General features: G+C 47.5%; 3 protein-coding genes across 3 annotated transcripts; all 3 read left to right on the forward strand.

Moving 5' to 3' along the window:
• Positions 1-6,810: 6,810 nt before the first annotated feature.
• LOC107275672 (putative wall-associated receptor kinase-like 16) lies at positions 6,811-9,445 on the forward strand. The gene is made up of 3 exons (XM_015795859.3): positions 6,811-7,486; positions 7,588-7,728; positions 8,158-9,445. The coding sequence occupies exons 1-3, from the start codon at positions 6,829-6,831 to the stop codon at positions 9,375-9,377; spliced, it is 2,019 nt and encodes a 672-aa protein (XP_015651345.1). The 5' UTR covers positions 6,811-6,828; the 3' UTR covers positions 9,378-9,445.
• A 1,868-nt stretch (positions 9,446-11,313) lies between these two features.
• Positions 11,314-14,034, forward strand: LOC107276055 (wall-associated receptor kinase 2). Its single transcript, XM_066304389.1, has 4 exons — positions 11,314-12,307; positions 12,410-12,550; positions 12,815-13,496; positions 13,665-14,034. The coding sequence occupies exons 1-4, from the start codon at positions 11,347-11,349 to the stop codon at positions 14,032-14,034; spliced, it is 2,154 nt and encodes a 717-aa protein (XP_066160486.1). The 5' UTR covers positions 11,314-11,346.
• Positions 14,035-15,425: 1,391 nt separating this feature from the next.
• Positions 15,426-18,500, forward strand: LOC4347856 (wall-associated receptor kinase 2). The gene is made up of 2 exons (XM_015755359.3): positions 15,426-16,656; positions 17,139-18,500. Exons 1-2 carry the CDS (start codon positions 15,519-15,521, stop codon positions 18,344-18,346), a joined length of 2,346 nt encoding a protein of 781 aa, XP_015610845.1. The 5' UTR covers positions 15,426-15,518; the 3' UTR covers positions 18,347-18,500.
• Positions 18,501-18,673: the final 173 nt, after the last annotated feature.

The following is an 18,673-nucleotide window of genomic DNA, read 5'->3' on the forward strand; positions in this document are numbered from 1 at the left end:
CTCATATGCCACGCCTCTGCCTCGCCCCGCATCCTGGCGGCTCCTCCGTGCTTCCGCCCTTCGTCTCTGGCGGTCGCACGCGCGCTGCCGCTGCCACCTCCTCGATCTCTGGCGTACGGCAAGAAGCACCTTGGCTAGTATGGCACTGCCCACTCGATGAGCTCACATCGTGTATCTGTGTCCTTTCGCGCAAGGGACGGAGCTAGAACAAAATATAAAGAGGTTCCACTCACCAAGCCGACGGGCATGGGGCCAGCGGCCGCGGAGCCAACAGGTGCAGAGCCAGCGGGTGGCGCAGGGCCGGCACGGAGCTGACGGAAGCGGAGCGAGCGGTCGTCGAGCCGACGGGTGTGGTGCCGGCACAAGGTCAGTGGGCGTCGACGGCGCGGGTCTTGAGGAGGAGGCTTGACGGAGACGCCTCGCCCTCCCCTCCTTCACCTCCTTTCCTCCTCCGGCCAGGCGAAGGACGATGGCTACGATGGATGAGGACTTCGCGCGCGCAGTGGAGGACGGCCTCAAGCTGTCCAAGCGCCTCGTCCTCCCCGGCAGAGCGCCCCCGCCCGCCCCGTCGAGGGGATGGACCGGGCGTCGGGGGTGCCCGACACGGCCTCCTCGCTGCTGCCGTTCGCGCCCATGGCGTACGCCGTCGTCGTCGACAGCCCCGACCAGCCGCCCGTCTACGGCCACCTCGACCCGCCCGCGCTCATCCCGCTCCACATGCGCGAGTTCACCTCGTTGGAGGCCGGAGAGGGAGAAGAAGGAGAGGGGAGGGGCTGACGGGTGGAGTCCACGTTGCTTTTCACGTGGGCATACCACGATGGCACGTCACATGGACAAAAGTGGCAAATAGTTAAGAAATCATCTTTCTCTAGTGGCAAATTATTAAGCGCGAATCTAAGGGAGGTATTTGGATAATTGCCAAATCTAAAAATGGTAAACAGTTAAATTGCCGGCAGCTAGCGCCACATGCAGGCCGTGACCTCATTCATGCCGAGCCGAGTTGCCTAGTTACTTTTGGCGCCGCTGCAGCAGCGCGCCGCACCGTCTGCAGTAACATCGCTCTGCGTCCACACCGCTCTCACCTCGTCGTGCCGGCGACGACAGGGACGCTTCAGTGTTGTGGTTATAGTGTGAACGAGATGAAAAACTGTATCCGCCGCTGCCGCCATTGATGACGACGACTTGGGTCGTTGTTATCTATCTCTATCTATACGACACACGCCGGAGCTCTCGCCGAGGCTGTCCTTTGCAAGCAGCTACTTTCTTTATGTAACGCCCCGACATTCGTTAGCCATAAACACAGCTAACTCACACCGGGGTGTTATGCATTACCTGTGATATAGTACCAGTCCCAGGATACACTAGCTGGTACACACAGAATAAATGTGGAATCAAAGTAAACTGCTTTATTATATCACTGGGTAGTAGTCCTTACAAATGTTGCTATCATGGACAGGCCCATAGATGAGCAACACAACAGCACAGAAAAACATAAAAGTGACGGCGTAGAAGCGAACAACGCGGAGAACTAAGCGACTACGCACTAGGCAAAGAACCTAGGCAACTAACTTATTCCACAGGCGAGGCTTGGGGCTAGGCACGAAACATCTAAAAGTCTTCATACTCGGCTTGCTCCTAGAGATACTCCTCGGCGGTTGGGTCGACATCTTCATCTTCAAACTCTATATATTATTATAAGGGGCAAGGGTGAGTACTTAACGTACTCAGTAAGCCGGGGAAAAGAATGACATGACGGTTTAACAAGGAGGCTACGGTTTTATTTGCGAAGGCTGCCATTTTGGCAAAATGATTTATTTCACAAAACTCCTAGTGAGTGAGTCAAGTTTTAGTTGTCGGGAGGAGGCTCATGCCTCAACCCATTCCACAAGTTGCTTTGCAACAACTTGTCACGATTAACGAACAACAAATATTTTATCTCCTGTATTAGTTCCTTTTCACTTTCACTACAACACTAATCCACACAAATCTCCTGGTTATCCCAGCACATCAACGCCATCATGGCCATAACAATACCTCGGTGTCGGACGACACCCCAGGTCACACAGACCCGTTCCTAACCACAAAGGTTAGTCGTCTGCCACATAGGCAGACTCTGGTAACATCCCTTTTCAGTAACCACTTTTCCACAAAACCTTTGTCAAACAAATCTACGCTATGAGAAACACCTTACACTCGCCCTTGACCGTGGGCACGGCTGTTCGAACAGTTCATTAATCTCTGTAGAGGTTGCACGCTTTACCCACACGACACGAAACTTACACCGGTACTGGCCGGTACCGGAAGTTCGTGATAAGGCCTTTTCCAAAGCTAACCCATGAAAATCGCATGCCACCTAGTTGGGCTAAGATCCATAGCTGAGTATCAGGCAAAGACAGCCGTCATCCACTCAGGAAATACCGAGGATGCTTCCTACTCCTACTGGTACCATGCCACAATAGAGGCAAAAAGACACCCATGATGGGCAATAAATGTGTAACACTTCGTCTCCTCATCCTCGACATTCCACAACCATTGGCACACCAACTCCCATGTGATAACAATTTACTTAGCCAGAGGCATCCCATAACACCCGTGTGGTCGCACTGTAACATGTTTGGATAGATTTCCCAAAGGAATCGGTCCTTAACGACAAATACGTAGCCAAACCACAAAGGAATGACTCCGCATCATCACCACTTTCACAACACTTTTTATTTCACAACACCTCGGTACAACGTACCGGATTTTTAAGCAAGTAATTTGGAATAACCCAAGTTTCCCACACGGCAACAACGTAAGCATGGTTAAGCGAAACTACCTCGGTAATCGTGTAACGATACCGGTGCAAATATTTGTGGAGCTATCAAAGGTATGGAAACATCAACCTATGAAATATAAGTGCGACTACCAGGTTGGTCCGTCGGTTGTATAAACAATCCGAGGCCTAAACATGTTAATTGTGTGAACTAAACAATGCATCTTTGCAAACAACATATCATTGAAAATATAGGGGCAATGTGATCAAAGGGGTTTGCCTTGCACAGGGTGCGGGTCTTCTCCTTCGAAAGCGGCGTCCGGAGCTTCCTCGAACTCGGTTCTTAATGCGAAAACAAAGCTAATAAATAAAAGGCAATAAAACAAGCTCAAACCAGATAAACAATAGTGCCACTGTGTAGATATCAATTTTAGAAAAAAAATAGGAACTTGAACGGAGTCAATCGGAGTTACGGTTGATTTACTGTGAATTTTCAAAGGATAAAGGATTTTCTGGAATTTATATTTTGTAAACAGCGATGGAATATTCCGTTGGAATATTCCTTCAGAGTCGACGGCAAGAGTGGGGGCCCACCTGTCAGCGGTTGACTGGAGGAGGAAAGGCATGGGGCCCGGCTTGTCAGTGGGAGATGGAGGAAAGAGACTAGTGGGGCCCGGCTGTCAGTGGCTTGGAGGAGGTCTTCTTCCTCCTCTCGCCTGCTCGACTCGGCCCGGGTGCAGCTCGACGACGCGCCGTGGCGGCGGGACGCGGCGAGGCGTCTGGCGGCCAAGGGCGGTGGCGGCAGACTCCGGCGAGGCTCCGCCGGCGACGGCGGCGCTGGAAGGCTCGGCTCGGCTCGGCTTCTTCTTCCTGCTCTCGCTTTGCTCGGCTTGGGGCGGCAAGGTACCGCGGCGGCGGGGCGTGGCTCCGCGGCCGGTGGCCAGGGGAGGCGGCGGTGACCTCGGGCGGTGCTCCGGCGGCGACGGAGGCGCTAGGAGGCGCGGCGCAGCGGCTTGAGCGGCGGTACAGAGAGCAAAACGAGAGAGAAAAGAGGAGAGAGAGATGGCAAGAGATGGTGTGGGAAGAAGGAGCTCGGGCTGCTTCCCTTTTATAGGCGGGCGACGCGGTGTCGATCTGGCAGTCTAGGCGCGGAGCTCCGGGCGTAGACGGCTAGCAACTAGGGCGGGATTCCTGGGAGGACGGGACGGCGATGCGACGACATTGCGTCATGCACCGGTGGCAATGCGACGGCGAAACGACGGCGACGCGACACGAAGTGACGCGCGGAGAGCGGGAACGGCGGCGAGACGTGGGTGACGCACGGCCGACGACGGCTATGGCCGGGATTTGGGGCGGTAGGGCTAGAGAGGGGTGATGCGAGCGACGGTGGCGACTCGACGCGAGAGAGAGGGAGGGACGCGGCTCGGCGGCTTCCCGGGAGGAGACGGCGACAAGACGACGAGGCGACGGCGGAGGGACGCGCGTCCGCGGATGTCCGGGATAGGACGGCGAGGCGACGCGAGGTGACGCCTGCGACAACGGATGGACGACGATGGGACTAAGGATGACGCATGCGGCGGTGGCAACTCGACGAGAGAGAGAGAGAGAGACGCAGCTCGGAGGCTAAGCTCCTTCCTCACGAAGCAAAGGGAACGGATAAGGGTAGACCGAGGGTGACTCGGCCTATGGCTAGGGGTGATGGAGGGTGAGGTGGCGGCCGTTATCCGTTGGCGTCGACACGACGGGCGACGGGACGGCGAGGTGATGCCCGCGACATCGGATGGACGGCGACGGGACAGGGGATGACGAGGGGTGGCGTGGCTCCGTGTCTCCCGGAGAGAAACCATAGCGAGGTCGGGCTTGGCGCGACGCGGCTTTGGCGCGGCGCGGGCGTCGGTTTGGTGCGGGGGAAGGTGCGGCGCGGGTGTTGGCACGACGCGCAGCGCACGGGAGAGTGGCTCGGTGCAATACACAGCTCGGCACGACTCGGCGTCCGGGTGAAACATTCCATCGAACACCTTGTGTGCGTGCACGTGGCTGGCTCAAGGTAGGAGAAGAACAGTACTGGGCCGAGTTGGGCCGGCCTGTTCGGGGAGGAGAGGAGAGGAAGGGGTGGAGGGGAGTTGGGCCTGGGAGAGAAAAGAGAGAAGGAGGCCCAATTCGAACAGTGAGCTTTCACAATTTCTCTAGGATTTATAGAATTGAATTTTGAGGAGATTTCAAAGGATTTGAATTTGAATTTTGACCTAGGGTTTCATGGAATTTTAAAGGCAATTCTAAGAGAGGATTTGAGATCTAAATGGCACAAAAACAATTAAGAACCAAATTAACTCCACATTTTTAAATAACAAATTTTTAAATAAAAGCAAATAAAATACGGGTGCTACACTTTACCAACCAACCGACCGGTGGCTTTTTGGTTCATCATCCGCCGTCCCACATGTACGTCGTCGAGCCTAGCCAGCAAATTGGTGCATGTCATTCATCTCACTGTTTAATCCGTTGAGCGAGTAGGGTTTGGTGTTTCTAGTGGTACTATCGAATCGTAAATCGGAGAAATAGTTTATGAGAAAAAAATATTTAAAGTGACGAGAAAAAAGAAAAGCGTCCGCAAAATGAGAAAAAAGAAAAAGAAATTAGCTAGTACTCATCTTGCATACATGCAACGGTAGCAAGGAGCCCCATTTTTTTTTCCAAATCGGGCTACCGAGAAGAGGATTGTCGTGCATCTTCCGTAACAATTCTCCAACTAGTTACACGATCTACAGAAATTGATCAGCTAGCCATGTAAGCAAGCCGAACAACGTACGAGGCGAGGGCTAGGTAGCTAGGATGTCAGAAATGGCGGTTGCCTTAGCCGTGTTGCTCGTCGGCCTTGCGCCGGCGACACCATCGTCGTCGGCTCAGCAATAGCCGGGAATCATTTATCATGAAACTTCGTATACCGACGGCATGGCAGATAAATGGATGGATCGAGGACGACATCCTGAGCAGGCTGCGCCAACTCAAGCCGATCGATGTGTTGCCTGATACAATATGATTGTGTTCTGGAAGGGTCGTTGTTCTGTTGTTGGTACAAAGTCTTTGGTGCTGTTAGTCTTTGGTTTGAAAGGTTCTGCAATGTGAGCTATAGTGTCCCTAGCTGTTAGTCCAATCTATGTGTTCTCGTTTCCTTGTCTTTTGTTTTAGCAGCAGGGTTCCGGAAGTAGATTTTGATCCATCAAGGATATATCTTTTCGTTATTTACATGTCACTCAAATGGTTATAATCTTTTTTTTTAAAAAAGAAGACATATTAACATGTGATATATCACTCCACAAACATGCAAGTTCAAATTCAACTTTTACATCTCACAACGGAAAAAATAGTTTTGACTGTGAATATACATTAACTAGCTATGGTTTATTTTTTTTTGTTACGAGATGTAGAAGTTGAATTTGAAATTGCATGTTTGCGGAGTGTTATATCACATGTTAATACATCTTCCCAAATTTTTTTCACAATCATATGAGTGGCATTCAAATAATGAGGGGATATCCTATAGAGGGATCAAAATAGTTTCCCCGTGTATGTTTCAGACTTTGTATCCTGTTTTGGCCAGTTCTTTCAGTAAAATACCTGATTTCAATAAAAACTTTGTATATTGACGATTGTGAGGTTCTAGTTAACGGAGAAGACGTAGACTGATACAAAGTCTACTGAAAACCATCGCAAGAATAATTCCACATCCTGATTCCTGCAGAAAAAATATCAATCTTTTACAATTTTTCCCTCTGCTACCCTATGGGGCTTAAAAGAAAGAAGAACAAAGATCAATAGGCAAGGTAATACTTGACTGGTCCAAACTGAGGATGTGCTGAGTGGAACACGTGCTTCGATCGGAAGCATTGTCGTCGAAAAACCGCGTCCGTGGTATACGATGCATCTTCCTTAACAACCCTCCCACTAATTAACGAAGCGTGTGTATGTATTATGCACGATCGATCTATTTATACGGAGATCACTCAGCCGGGCCAGTTAATTAATAAGTAAGCAAATAAAACAGCAAGCCGGGAGCTAGCTAGCTAGCTAGGATGTCAGAAATGGCTACCAGCCCCAGTGCCCTGCACATGCAGGCGGTTGCCTTAGGCGCCGCCGTGTTTCTCCTCTCCTGCCTTGCGTCGGCTCAGCAGCCGCCGGCGCCGGGCTGCCTCGACAAGTGCGGGGACATCAACATCACCTATCCCTTCGGCGTCGGCGGCGCCCATTGCTTCCGCGATAAAAGCTTCCAGCTCGAGTGCAACGTCGTCGTCAACAATTCCCATCCACGCCTCATCATGCCTGCCTATAATCAGCAGCTGCTCAGCCTGTCCCCCGACGGCGAGGCGCTCGCCGCCCTCGACATCCAACATGAGGCCTACTACTACAACTGCAACGCGAGCCATCCCACCGCCAGCGCCAGCAGCCAGCCGAACAACATGACGTTTGCGACCCTCAACAAAAGCACTGTCTACCGCTTCCCCGTGTCCACGTACCGCTTCAACGCCACCACCAACAGCTACGTCGTGCCCGTCGCGCTGGACTGGGCCATCCGGGACGTCCACAACTGCAGCGCCGCCAAGCTCAACGCCACCAACTACGCGTGCCGGAGCGCCAACAGCAAATGCTCCGACACCACCGATGGCGCCGGGTACCGGTGCAGATGTTCCGGGGGCTACGAGGGCAACCCCTACCTCCATGCCGGATGCCAAGGTATAGGTCACCTCCCAAAATCAGTTATTTAATTTCTTATTAGCTCAAGCTAATATCTATCATATCGATTTGTTGCATGCATGGGGGATTCGCGCGCAAAGACATCGACGAGTGCCAGAGGACAAACGAGTACCCGTGCTTCGGCAACTGCATCAACATGCCGGGAGGGTTCTCGTGCAGCTGCCCGCCTGGTACTCGTGGCAATCCGACCATTAAAAGCGGCTGCGTCAAAACTAATCAAGGTAACTAAATTAATCTGCTACAGTATCATTTTCTGATTTATTCTCAGACTGCATAATGCTAAAATAATCTACTACTTGAGAAGTTGAGTGTCCCAGTTATACATGCAAGGGAACTCTGTCTGTGCAATACAACCATCTTTCTTTTAACTGCAACCTATATACTTGATCTTTTTCGAATATGTAACAGCTTTACATGTCAATATATTATAAGTAGAGTTAAATTTTCAACTTGATTCTTCAACCTACTATACTTCATAAACAAAAGCAGACTATATTGTGCTCATTAATCAATCTTTCCTTCACGTTTGCTTTTCCCATTAAACAACTGTTCCCCAAGAATTGGCCCTAACCTCTCTCAATTACAAAACAAAGCAAGCTCTCTCAAGGAGAAAACCTTTTTTCTTAATTTCTTTTATATTGTGCTCCTAGGATTAACCACGGGATCAATTATTGGTATCGGAGTTGGCAGTGGCGCTGGGCTATTGGTCATGGCACTCGGTGCAGCCTTTTTAACACGTAACATTAAGAATCGGAAAGCAAGAATACTGAGACAGAAATTCTTCAAACAGAACCGTGGGCATTTGTTGGAACAATTGGTATCTCAAAACGCTGATATTGCTGAAAGAATGATCATCCCCTTGGCAGAACTGGAGAAGGCAACAAACAATTTTGATGAATCACGGGAGCTTGGAGGAGGGGGACATGGCACCGTGTATAAAGGGATTTTATCGGATCTTCATGTTGTTGCAATCAAAAAATCAAAAGTTGCAGTCCAAAGGGAGATTGATGAATTCATAAACGAGGTAGCCATTCTCTCACAAATCAACCATCGTAATGTGGTCAAACTTTTTGGATGTTGCCTCGAGACAGAAGTACCATTGTTGGTCTATGAATTCATATCAAATGGTACCCTTTACGACCATCTTCATGTGGAAGGACAACCATCATTGCCATGGGAATATAGGCTCAGAATTGCAACCGAAACCGCTAGAGCACTTGCCTACCTTCACTCGGCAGTATCGTTCCCTATAATCCACAGGGATATCAAGTCCCATAACATCCTATTAGATGTCTCACTAACAACAAAAGTGTCAGATTTTGGAGCTTCAAGGTGCATTCCTGCTGAACAAAATGGGGTCACAACCGCTATTCAAGGAACACTAGGATACCTAGACCCCATGTACTACTACACAGGACGTCTCACAGAGAAAAGTGATGTTTTTAGCTTCGGTGTTGTTCTAATAGAGCTACTTACCAGGAAGAAACCATACTCATACAGATCGCCTCAGGATGATAGTCTTGTTGCACATTTCACTGCCCTACTCACACATGACAACTTGAGTGACATACTTGATCCTCAGGTGAAGGAAGAGGGAGGCAAAGAGGTGAATGAAGTAGCCGTGTTAGCCGTGGCATGTGTAAAGTTGAAAGCAGATGAACGACCGACTATGAGGCAGGTGGAGATGACGCTTGAAACTGTTCGATCATCGTTGCTGCGGCAAGAACTGGTACCTAGTGTGGCCGCGGAAGAATCCAAGGAGAAACATGTCTCATGGAGCTATCCGGTAAGCGAGGGCACAAGCATAGAGTCGAGTAGGCAATATAGTAATGATGAAGAATATTTGTTGTCATCGAGGTACCCTCGATAGTGGATTTTTATCCCTTTTTTTATTGTGCAAGTTTGGATCAATAGTAAACGGTGCTCTCATGTACAATGTCTAGATGGCCCTTTATGATATCCATGCATTTCATTGCTATATGTACAACAATATTTTTTTCGTTGTCATTTATCTGAACGTGTGTGCTTTTTTGTATGGTTTGTTCAATGTAATATATGTTTATCGACAAATTTTCTCATTTAAATTTGTTGAATATTTATTTGTTTGATTTGCACGACGCTTTGCTCCATCTTAGTTGTTTCTTCTCTATGTTGTCTTGTACTGACTAACTTTACTCTTAGGATGGCAAGTTTGCCCATGGGTATGGGTATCCGCAGATACCCGAACCGATGGGTACGGGTGTGGGTGTGATTTTTTACCCGTGGACATGCTTGCCCGATGTAACGCCCCAACATTCGTTAGCTGTAAACACAAGCCAATTTAGTAGTAGTCTTAGGATACACTAGCTGGTACACACAGGATAAATGTGAAATCAAAGTAAACTACTTTATTACATCATTGGGTACTAGTCCTGTAAACAATGAAATTTGGTAAGATAGACTCGGATTTGGAGTTGGATATCGAAGCGGAATTGAAGGAGATTGAATCTTGCCAAAACAGATTGTGCATCGCCTGCCCAGCGTATTGGCTGGAAATATAGTCGGATTATGACCGAGCTAATATGGCAAGCAGCCGATACAGCTTAACTTGGGTTCAGCATGGGCCTAGATTGGAATAACTGATGTTACCGGTTAGAGATTGAGCTCATTTAATGGAATTGTATCTATTAATTAGGATATTTAGTGTCGGTTTGAATTAGAGATTTGGTATGAGTCCGCCATGTGGACTTGCTTGTTTTTATATTTAGGAAAGTTTGAGTCGTGTTCATAATGGACTAAGTTTTGTGCTCGGTGTATAAATATAAACCCCAAATCATTTTTATAAAGGACGACAATCCAATCAATACAACTTTCGGCGGATCACTACCCTTTTGTTTTTTACTTTTTGATGAGTTCTTGCTTCAAGTCAAGGTATTAGCTGTGATCTCTCTACAAGAGGTAACTTGTCTCGATGGCTTGCGCTATCAGGGCTATTATATCGTTTTAGATGTTTTAGTCATTTTATCGTAGCCATTGTTATCATATCCTAGTTAATCTAGTCTTAGTATCTTGATTTAGTCATATCGGCTGATTCTCGCTTTAGAGTTTATGTCAATATCGGCTAAATCGCCTTACTATATTAGATTAGCTAAGGTATCTACCATCCCGAAAATTGATTAATTACTTGATCGTTTAGACTTTAGGTTTCTTTACATACTTTGTGATGCATCATCCCTAGTCTTCTCTAAAACCCTATAAACTAACCTAGAATTAATCATAATTAATTAGACTGATTCAAATTGAACTGATAATTAATACTCCATTCGGGTTGATAATACTTGTCGTTTTGGACAAGGGCACGGTCTCTAGAAATTAACTTCGACAACTATTTTCTATTATAATATATATAGAAATATCAACAAATATATGATTTTATTGAAGTACTTTTTAAGACTAATCTACACATATGGTTCTCGTAGTTTTAAGACAAATATTTTAAAAATTATTTATAGTCAAAGATTTTAAAGTTTGACTTTACCATTGTTCAAAACGACTAATATTATCAGCCCGGAGAGAGTACTCCACGGGGACAAAATCCAATTCTGAAGAGCAAATGTCAATAGGCAAGGCAATTGACTGGCCCAAACTGAGCATGTGCTAAGTGGAACACATGCTCGTCTTCATGTTTCTCTGACAACCAACCGCATCCTTTTTCATACTCAACTGGAGCTAATTAAGTCAAATAACCGCGTGTGCATGGTGGCAAGATGCATCATCGTACTCACTTTCTATTTATATGGAAATTCAACCAGCCGGCATCCAAGCAAGCAAGCCGAACAACGTACGAGGTGAGAGCTAAGATGTCAGAAATGGCGGTCGCCTTAGCTATATTGCTCGTCGGCCTTGCGCCGGCGACACCATTGTCGTCGGCTCAGCAGCCGCCGGGATGCCCCTCAACGTGCGGGAACATCAGCATCCCCTACCCCTTCGGCATCGGCGCCGGCTGCGCCCGCGACGAGGGCTTCCAGCTCGAGTGCAACCACACCTCCTCACCCCCACTCCTCATCGTGTCCAACTCTACCGGCGGCCGGCACCGGCAACAGCTGCTGAGCCTGTCCCTCGCCGACGGCGAGGCCCGCACCTTCCTCACCGCGAAACGGCGGTGCTACAACAGCAGCACGGGGGACATGGTGAGCGAGAACGATCAGAACGCCACCGAGATGTCCCTCTCCGGCACGCCCTACCGTTTCTCCAGGTCGAGGAACCGCCTCGTCGCGCTCGGCTGCCCCAACCTCGCCTACCTGGTCGACGGCAGGGGCTCCTACATCAGCAGCTGCACGTCCATCTGCCGGACGCCGGAGTCGGTCGCCGCCGGCTCCACGGTGGGCTTCACCGGCGAGGGGTGCTGCCAGAGCAGCATACCCTACAGCGTCGACGTCTACAAGCCCGACATCATCGGCTTCAAGCAAGGCCAAGCTGGGGACTCCGTTCTGCTGAACAGCACGGCGGCTTCTTCCATCTTGCAGAGCAGCACGGTTTGCCGGTACATGTACCTGGCGGAGGACAGGTGGATCGACGCCGCGTACCGCGACGGCGCCGTCGACTTCAACCGCACCGACGACTTCGCCGTGCACGTCGTGCTCGACTGGGCCGTCCGGAACGCCGGCAACTGCAGCGCCGCCAGGCGCAACCTCGCCGCGGCCAACTACGCGTGCCGGAGCGCCGACAGCGTGTGCGTCGACACCGGTGACGGCGACGGGTACCGGTGCAACTGCTCCAAGGGCTACGAGGGCAACCCCTACCACGATGGCGGGTGCAAAGGTGAACAAATTAATTAACACACCTCCCAAAATTTTGTTTCAAAAATCTATTGCTTTCTCGTGAATTCAAGCTAATTTCATTCGATTTGGGCGATCCGCGAAGACATCAACGAGTGCGAGCGGGCAAAGGAGTACCCGTGCTTCGGCGTGTGCATCAACACGCTGGGATCGTACCAGTGCAGCTGCCCGCCGGGTACTAGTGGCAACGCGACCATTCAAACTGGCTGCGTTAAAACTAATCAAGGTAACTAAATTAATCTGCTTATAATTTTCGAATTTATTTAGAGATTGAAGAAACTTGAGAGTCCCAGCTATAGATACAATCATCTTACTACTTCATACATAAAAAGCAGAATATGTTTTTCATAGACAATTCTTTCCTTGACGTTGCTTTTATCATTAATCATGATCTGTTCTGCAAGAATTGTCCCTAATTAACTGTTCTCAATTACAAACAATGCAAATTAACTTTCTGATGGAGAAGCTTTTTCTTTCCCTCTTACACTAGCATTAACCACGGGATCAATTATTGGCATTGGAGTTGGTAGTGGCGCTGGGATTTTGGTCATGGCTCTCGGTGCAACCTTTTTAACACATAGGATTAAGAATCGGAGAGCAAGAATGCTGAGACAGAAGTTCTTCAAACAGAACCGTGGCCATTTGTTGGAACAGTTGGTATCTCAAAAGGCTGATATTGCTGAAAGGATGATCATCCCTTTGGCAGAACTGGAGAAGGCCACAAACAATTTTGATGAATCGCGTAAGCTTGGAGGAGGAGGGCATGGCACTGTGTACAAAGGGATTTTATCGGATCTTCACGTTGTTGCGATCAAGAAATCAAAGGTAGCAGTCCAAAGGGAGATTGATGAGTTCATAAACGAGGTAGCCATTCTCTCACAAATCAACCATCGTAATGTGGTCAAACTTTTTGGATGTTGCCTCGAGACAGAAGTGCCATTGTTGGTCTATGAATTTATATCAAATGGTACCCTTTATGACCATCTTCATGTTGAAGGACCAACATCATTGCCATGGGAATATAGGCTTAGAATTACAACCGAAACCGCTAGAGCACTTGCCTACCTTCACTCGGCAGTGTCATTCCCTATAATCCACAGGGATATCAAGTCCCATAACATCTTATTAGATGGCTCGCTAACAACAAAAGTGTCAGACTTTGGAGCTTCAAGGTGTATTCCTGCTGAACAAAATGGGGTCACAACCGCAATTCAAGGAACACTAGGATACCTAGACCCCATGTACTACTACACAGGACGTCTCACAGAGAAAAGTGATGTTTTTAGTTTCGGTGTTGTTCTAATAGAGCTACTTACCAGGAAGAAACCATACTCATATAGATCGCCTGAGGATGATAGTCTTGTTGCACATTTCACTGCCCTACTCACACATGGCAACTTGGGTGACATACTTGATCCTCAGATGAATGAAGAGGGAGGTAAAGAGGTTAAAGAAGTAGCCATGTTAGCCGTGGCATGTGTCAAGTTGAAAGCAGATGAACGACCTACTATGAGGCAGGTGGAGATGACACTTGAAACTATTCGATCGTCATCACTACAACAAGAAGTGGTACCTAGTGTGGCCGCGGAGGAATCCAAGGAGAAACATGTCTCATGGAGCTATCCGGTATGTGAGGGCACAAGCATAGAGTCGAGTAGACAATATAGCTATGAGGAAGAGAATTTATTGTCATCGAGGTACCCTCGATAGTAGATTTTTTTCCTTTTTTTTTGCGAGTTTGGATCAATAGTAAACGTTGCTCCGATGTACAAGGTGCCGATGGCCTTTATGATATCCATGCATTTCATTGCTATATGTACAACAATATTTTTTTGTCGTTTATCTGAACATGTATTTTTCTGTATGGTTTATTCAATGTAATATATGTTCGTCGTCAAATTTTCTTGTTTACATTAGTTGAATATTTATTCGTTTGATTTGCACCATATTTGTGTCAAACTTAGCTGTTTCTTCTCCACGTTGTCTTCTACTGAGTTTTTATTCCCTGTCTCGTTGTGCCTATCACCGAAAAAATAATTAATTGTAAGGGCGAGCACCTATGTCAAGTCTATAACATAGACTTGGGTGGACAAGTTATAGCACAAGGAACTTAACCAGTTGAGTTACTCTCACTTCGCTTTTAAAGTAACTTTGAGTTAAAGTTACAACCTATATATGAATATTTTTAAAGTATTACTGACTATAATTTTGCCCTTCTAGTTTTTTTTATATATAATTGAAGGTATGATTTTGGGCATTTTTGCGGTGCACGGAAGTTACAGCCTATTCAGGATATTAACTTTTACCGTTACATAATTTAATTTTTGTTGTTCTGGCAAACCTTTCGTTGTAATTGATTGTAAAAAAAATCAATGTATGATTTGACGCTGACTATTATATAGATAGTCCCTCACGTTTTGTATTATTGGGTGAAATCAAGTCCATTCGTTTGCTAATCCAAAATTTTGTTTGAATTGGATGAAAAATAGGTAGTTCTTCCAATCCAATGTAAGGGTCTGTTTAGATCCATTTGAAATGGTAAAAGTTTTGGTAGCACAAGATTTGGCATTGCAAAAGTACTAGTTGGTGTTTAGATGCATATTTAAATTTTGCTATTTTAGCACTAGAGAGAGAGAGAAAGAGAGAGGGTGTGGTCCCGGAGCACTTTTTTGGCAAAATTTGCTACCATGGACTAGCAAATGCCAAATGACAACTTGCCAACTTTTTCTACTATTGTTTAGATCTAAAATAATAAAAAGTGCTCTAAAATAGCAAAACTTTTGCTATTTTGAAGGATCTAAACATGCCCTAAAAGGGAATTGCACTTTATGTTCAACAGTTGATTGGGCCTCCTTTTCGTGTAACATATGGGCCTCCTATAGGCGTTGGAACGGTCCGCGCAAATGGCACCGTGGGAACCCGCACATATGCCATACGTGGTCGGTCAACTCGGGTGCACGCGCGTGTTCATTCGCTTCGCCGTGGTCATTGGTCAAGCAAGCAACATCACGTTGCCGGAGCGGCCAACTTGGAGAAGCGATCAAGGTTACTGTTAGGATATATAGCACTAATAATTGCCCAATTTACGATGGTGTAATGAATGCTTGTGTTGACGCGCGCTGTGGTATCTGAATTAGGTGTAGTAGTAGTAGAAGAAGAAGAAGAGAGATTAATTAAGTGGCAGGCTGCCAGCGATGGTGATGTTGTTTCCATCGCCGGCGACGGCGGCGCTGCTGGTGCTGGTGGTGCTGCTGCTGCAGCTGCAGCTTTGGTCGGCGGAAGCGCAGGTGGCGGTGGGCTCAGGGCCGCCGGCGGGCTGCCCGGACAGGTGCGGCAACGTGAGCGTGCCGTTCCCGTTTGGCATCCGCACCGGCTGCTCCCTCGAGGGATTCGGCCTCACCTGCAACACCACGAGCAATCCCCCGCGGCTGATGATCGGCAACAGCACCCTGCAAGTCGTCAGCATCTCGCTGGCCAACTCCACGCTGCGCGCCGTCGACATCGCCGGCGCCGTGAACATCACGTACGACGTCGTCAGCGGAACCACCGGCAACGGCACGTGGGGCGGCGTCGCCGCGACCTCAACCAACCCGTACGTCGTCTCCGGGGAACTCAACCAGCTCCTCGTCACGGCGTGCAACATTCAGGTAACCCTTGTCGGCAGCGGCGGCAACGTCATCACCGGCTGCTCTTCCTTCTGCTCCATCAACGACAAGTACACGGGTGGCGTGTTCAGAAGCCCCGGCAACAAGTGCGCGGGCATCAGTTGCTGCCAGACGCCCATCTCCATCGGCCGCCCGTCCTACAGCGTGAAAGTGACGATCATGGATAACGAGTACAGAGGTGAGGTGCCCGAAGCGATCCGCATCGCCGAGCTAGGATGGTTCGACGGCCTCGCCGCCAACCTGCTCAAGAAGCCTGCAGCGAATGACACCTCGCTCCGGACGCCGGTCCCGGTGGTGCTGGAGTGGGCGGTGGCATCCACCGGCCTGGATGTCACGCTCGACGCCGGGCTGAACAACCAGGCTGCCAATAACTGGTCCTGCCCCACGCCCGGCGAGGCAAGAAGGAGCGCGTGCATAAGCAACAACAGCTACTGCCACAACGTCACCGACAACTACCGAAGCGGTTACGTCTGCCGTTGTGACGACGGGTACGACGGGAACCCGTACGTCGCCGGCGGATGCCAGGACATCAACGAATGCGAGCGGCCAAAGGAGCACGGCTGCTTCGGCGAGTGCACCAACACGCCGGGAGCCTTCTTGTGCAGATGCCCGCACGGTGCCCGTGGTAACTACAGCATTCCAAATGGCTGCACCAAATCCAATCTAGGTAACTAAAGTAATCTGCTCATCATTTTTGAATTTATTCAGAGATTATTGTATATATAGCTACCTCCTCCGTCTTACAATATACTACTCCCTCCGTCCCTAAATATTTAATGCCGTTGACTTTTTAGCACATATTTGACCGTAAGTCTTATTCAAAAGCTTTTGTGAAATATGTAAAACTATATATATATATATATATATATATATATATATAAAAGTATATTTGACAATGAATCAAATGATAGGAAAATAATTAATAATTACTTAATTTTTTTTAATAAGACAAACGGTTAAACATATTTAAAAAAAATCAAAGGCGTTAAATATTTAAGAACGGAGGGAGTGTATACCTAGCTTTAGCTATAGAAGTGACTAGTGACTGTTCTCTCTTCCAAACAAAGATGCAAACTCTGTTATTCTAATCTACAGGTTAAATGACATTAACTCTGATGAGAGAACTTCCTTTTCCTATTGTGCTCTTAGGTTTAACTATTGGAGTTGGAATTGGTAGTGGTGCCGGCCTTTTTATCCTGGCACTTGGTGCTGTCTTTTTAACACGTAAGATTAAACAACGGAGAGCAAGAACACTAAGACAGAAGTTCTTCAAACAGAACCGTGGCCATTTGTTGCAACAATTGGTATCTCAAAAGGCCGACATTGCTGAAAGGATGATCATCCCCTTGGCAGAACTAGAAAAGGCCACAAATAACTTTGACAATTCGCGTGAGCTTGGAGGAGGAGGACATGGCACCGTATACAAAGGTATTCTCTCAGACCTTCATGTCGTCGCAATCAAGAAATCAAATGTGACAGTCCAAAGGGAGATTGATGAGTTCATAAACGAGGTAGCCATTCTATCACAAATCAACCACCGCAATGTGGTGAAACTTTTTGGATGTTGTCTTGAGACCGAAGTGCCATTGTTGGTTTATGAATTCATATCAAATGGTACGCTTTATCACCATCTTCATGTTGAAGGACCAACATCATTGCCATGGGAAGATAGGCTCAGAATTGCTACTGAAACAGCTAGATCCCTTGCTTACCTTCACTCTGCTGTGTCATTCCCTATAATCCACAGGGATATCAAGTCCCATAATATCCTATTGGATGGCTCACTAACGACAAAAGTCTCAGACTTTGGAGCTTCAAGGTGTATCCCAGCTGAACAAAATGGGGTTACAACTGCTATTCAAGGAACACTAGGATACCTAGATCCCATGTACTACTACACAGGACGTCTCACGGAGAAGAGTGATATTTATAGCTTTGGAGTTGTTTTAATGGAGTTGCTTACTAGGAAAAAACCACACTCATATAGATCGGCTGAGGATGAGAGCCTTGTTGCACATTTCACTACCCTACATGCACATGGCAACTTGGGTGACATATTTGATGCGCAGGTTATGGAGGAGGGGAAAAAGGAAGTTAATGAAGTAGCCGTATTAGCTGTGGCATGTGTCAAGTTAAAAGCAGAAGAGCGACCGACTATGAGACAGGTGGAAATGACACTCGAGAGCATTCGATCATCATCACTGCAGCAAGAAGTATTGCATAGTGTTAGCACAAAGAAATCTAAGGAGCTTCATGTCTCATGGAGCCATGCAATAAGTGAGGGTACAAGCTTAGATTCAACTAGGCAATATAGTCTCGAAGAAGAGAACTTGTTATCATCAAGGTATCCTCGATAGCGATTTTTTAATTTTTCTTGTGTGAGTTTGGATCGATATAGAAAGCTTATGTTGTCCTCGATGTACAAGGTCTCCCTAGTTTTTTTTTCTCTCCATGTATGATACGCACGTAGTATTTCATAGCTAAATGTAGTAATATCTTATTTTATTGTTCTTCATCTGAATGTGTATTTTTCTGTTTGATTTCATCCAAGTAAATATCAAGATACCTTTTGTATTGTACTAACTATGGTTTCGGGCTACCAAACGACAGCTGCTTCGTTCGTTGATGTTCGCAACTAATCTTTTGCGTACGCAAAACGAAACGACTCATTAGCATATTTTTAA

Source organism: Oryza sativa, chromosome 9 (assembly GCF_034140825.1).
Source record: "Oryza sativa Japonica Group chromosome 9, ASM3414082v1".
In the NCBI taxonomy this organism is placed as follows: Eukaryota; Viridiplantae; Streptophyta; class Magnoliopsida; order Poales; family Poaceae; genus Oryza; species Oryza sativa.